Here is a 2490-nt window from a genome sequence, read left to right on the forward strand (position 1 = left end):
TCCCACGTCGAATTCGAAACCACCATAACATAAATCAGTGCGAAACAAAGTCATGTTCTCCCAAATGGGATTAGGACCCTAACCGGAGGCATAAGGTGATGAAGAAGAAGAATTGAATGGATATATGTGCTTATTTGTTGCTAACAATGTGCATTTTTTTTTCTATTATGATAGGCATGCGGAAAAAATGGACAAGAGCTGGATGCAGTACAATAGGGGACACCTTTTATATATACAGGGGATCGTAGATTTTCTGCAATTTGTACAACAATACGGTGGTGGAAAGGAATGACACAAGTGTCCATGTAAAAGATGTTGTTGCGGTAGTTGGGAGACAATTCAGGGTATAGAAAAGCATGTCACTTACGGCATGGATCCGTATTATACTACATGGACTGAACACGGTGAAGTGCTAGTTAATGATCCTATAATGCCTTATTTCCTACCAAATAACTTGCATGAGGCTGGCTCATCTAGTGCTTCCGCCAGCCCTTATATGGATCCCACGTTGAACATGCTACATGATACTTTTCCATATGCTTCAAGATATCATCAGGAAGAGAATTTTGATGCACCCCAGGAAACATATTCTACTTTCTCGAACCCAAACACTGGTGATTACGATAAGTACAACAGAATGCTCGAAGAAGCGCAGACCCCAGTGTACGAGGGATGTTCAGAAACTGTTTTGAGTTCTCTCATGGAACATATGAGTCTGAAAAAGAAGCACATGACCTCGAACGAACATTTTGATGACGTATCATCATTTATCAGACGTTTGCTTCCTCCTGCAAACAAACTACCATCGAGTCATTACAATGCAAAAAAGATCCTGAATGACCTCGGTCTTGGTTATGTGAAAATTGAAGCTTGTAAGAATAATTGTGTTCTGTTTTACGGAGATTACAAAGACGCATTTAGATGTCCTAAGTGTAATGCGTCGAGGTGGGAAGATACTCTTTCCCCTAAAGGGAAAATGATTCCTATGAAGGTGCTTCGTTATTTCCCGTTGACTCCTAGGCTGCAGCGCCTCTACATGTGTGGAAAAACTGCTGAGGATATGAGATGGCACGGTATTCCGAGGGAAGATGACGATGCGCTGATACACCCCGCAAATGGGGAAGCATGGAAATCATTTGACTTATCATTTCCTGATTTCGCTGCAGACGTTCGAAATGTAAAGCTCGGACTCTCAACAGACGGGTTTAATCCCTATGGAAACATGAACTTGTCTTACAGTATCTGGCCTGTTATTGTTGTTTGTTACAACCTGCCTCCCTGGATGTTAATGAAGAAGGAATATAACATATTGGCTCTGTTAATTCCAGGACCAAAGTCTCCAGGTAAGTGTCTCGATGTGTATTTGAGACCACTGATTGATGAGTTGAATGGGTTATGGGAAAATGGAGCATTGACTTTTGACAAGCTTACCGGTACTTCATTCATGATGAGAGCATCACTGATGTGGACTATTAGCAATTTTCCTGGTTACGGGATGTTGTCCTCTCATACCACTAAAGGGTACAAAGCTTGTCCACTCTGCTTAACCGACATCAATTCTAGTTGGCACGCTGATAGGGTGTGTTATATGGGAGCTCGTAGATGGCTTCCAGATGATCATGAATGGAGACTTGATGCAGTTAACTTCGATGGGAAACAAGAGTTTGGTCTGAAACCCCGAGAATGGAGTGGCGATGAAATTTTAGATTTGTTGAACTCCTTTGACTTCGGAACTCTGAGCAGTGATCGTGAAGTATTGGCTCGGAATCCTAAACGTCCTTCGTATCTTGCAAATTGGACACACAAGAGTATATTCTTTTAGCTGCCTTACTGGTCAAAGTTAAGAATAAGGCACAACCTAGATGTCATGCATATAGAGAAGAATGTTTGTGACAACATTGTTGGAACAATTCTGGATATAAAAGAAAAGACTAAGGACACTATCAAAGCGCGGTGCAATTTGCAAAATATGGGTTTACGCCCACACTTGTGGGTAAAACGGACCGGCTCTAAAGTTGTTATGCCTGTTGCACCCTACTAGGTGAAGCCGACTTTGAGGCCTAAAGTTTTCAGCTGGATTCAAGATGTTAAGTATCCTCAAGGGTATGCAGCAAATATATCTCGATGTGTTAAAGTGGGAGAAGAGAAGATAATTGGAATGAAGACGCATGACTGTCATGTTTTGCTGCAGCGGCTACTTCCAGTCGTAATCAGACCAATGTTGCATTGTGATGTTGTGGAGCCATTAGTAGCCTTGTCCCGGTTCTGGCAGAAGTTATGTGCTCGGGAGTTGAAGAAGTCAGATGTTCTTACATTAAAAGAAGACATCGTCTACATCCTTTGCAAACTGGAGAGGAACTTCCCCCCCCCCCCCCCCCCCCCCACTTTTTTTTTTCTATTATGGTTCACCTCATGATCCACCTGCCTGAACAAGTGTTGCTTACCGGTCCAGTACACAATACCTGGATGTTTCCCATGGAAAGGTAAAAA

General features: G+C 42.4%; 1 protein-coding gene across 1 annotated transcript; it reads left to right on the forward strand.

Moving 5' to 3' along the window:
- Window positions 1-370: 370 nt before the first annotated feature.
- LOC101292758 lies at window positions 371-1822 on the forward strand. Its single transcript, XM_004309335.1, has one exon. It carries the CDS (start codon window positions 371-373, stop codon window positions 1820-1822), a length of 1452 nt encoding a protein of 483 aa, XP_004309383.1.
- Window positions 1823-2490: the final 668 nt, after the last annotated feature.

The sequence above is a fragment of the Fragaria vesca genome, unplaced genomic scaffold (genome assembly GCF_000184155.1).
Source record: "Fragaria vesca subsp. vesca unplaced genomic scaffold, FraVesHawaii_1.0 scf0511803, whole genome shotgun sequence".
Taxonomy (NCBI): domain Eukaryota; kingdom Viridiplantae; phylum Streptophyta; class Magnoliopsida; order Rosales; family Rosaceae; genus Fragaria; species Fragaria vesca.

Excerpts from the sequence above, each read along its gene's own strand:
- LOC101292758 (XM_004309335.1), top strand. The coding sequence starts at position 371 with ATGGATCCGTATTATACTACATGGACTGAACACGGTGAAGTGCTAGTT.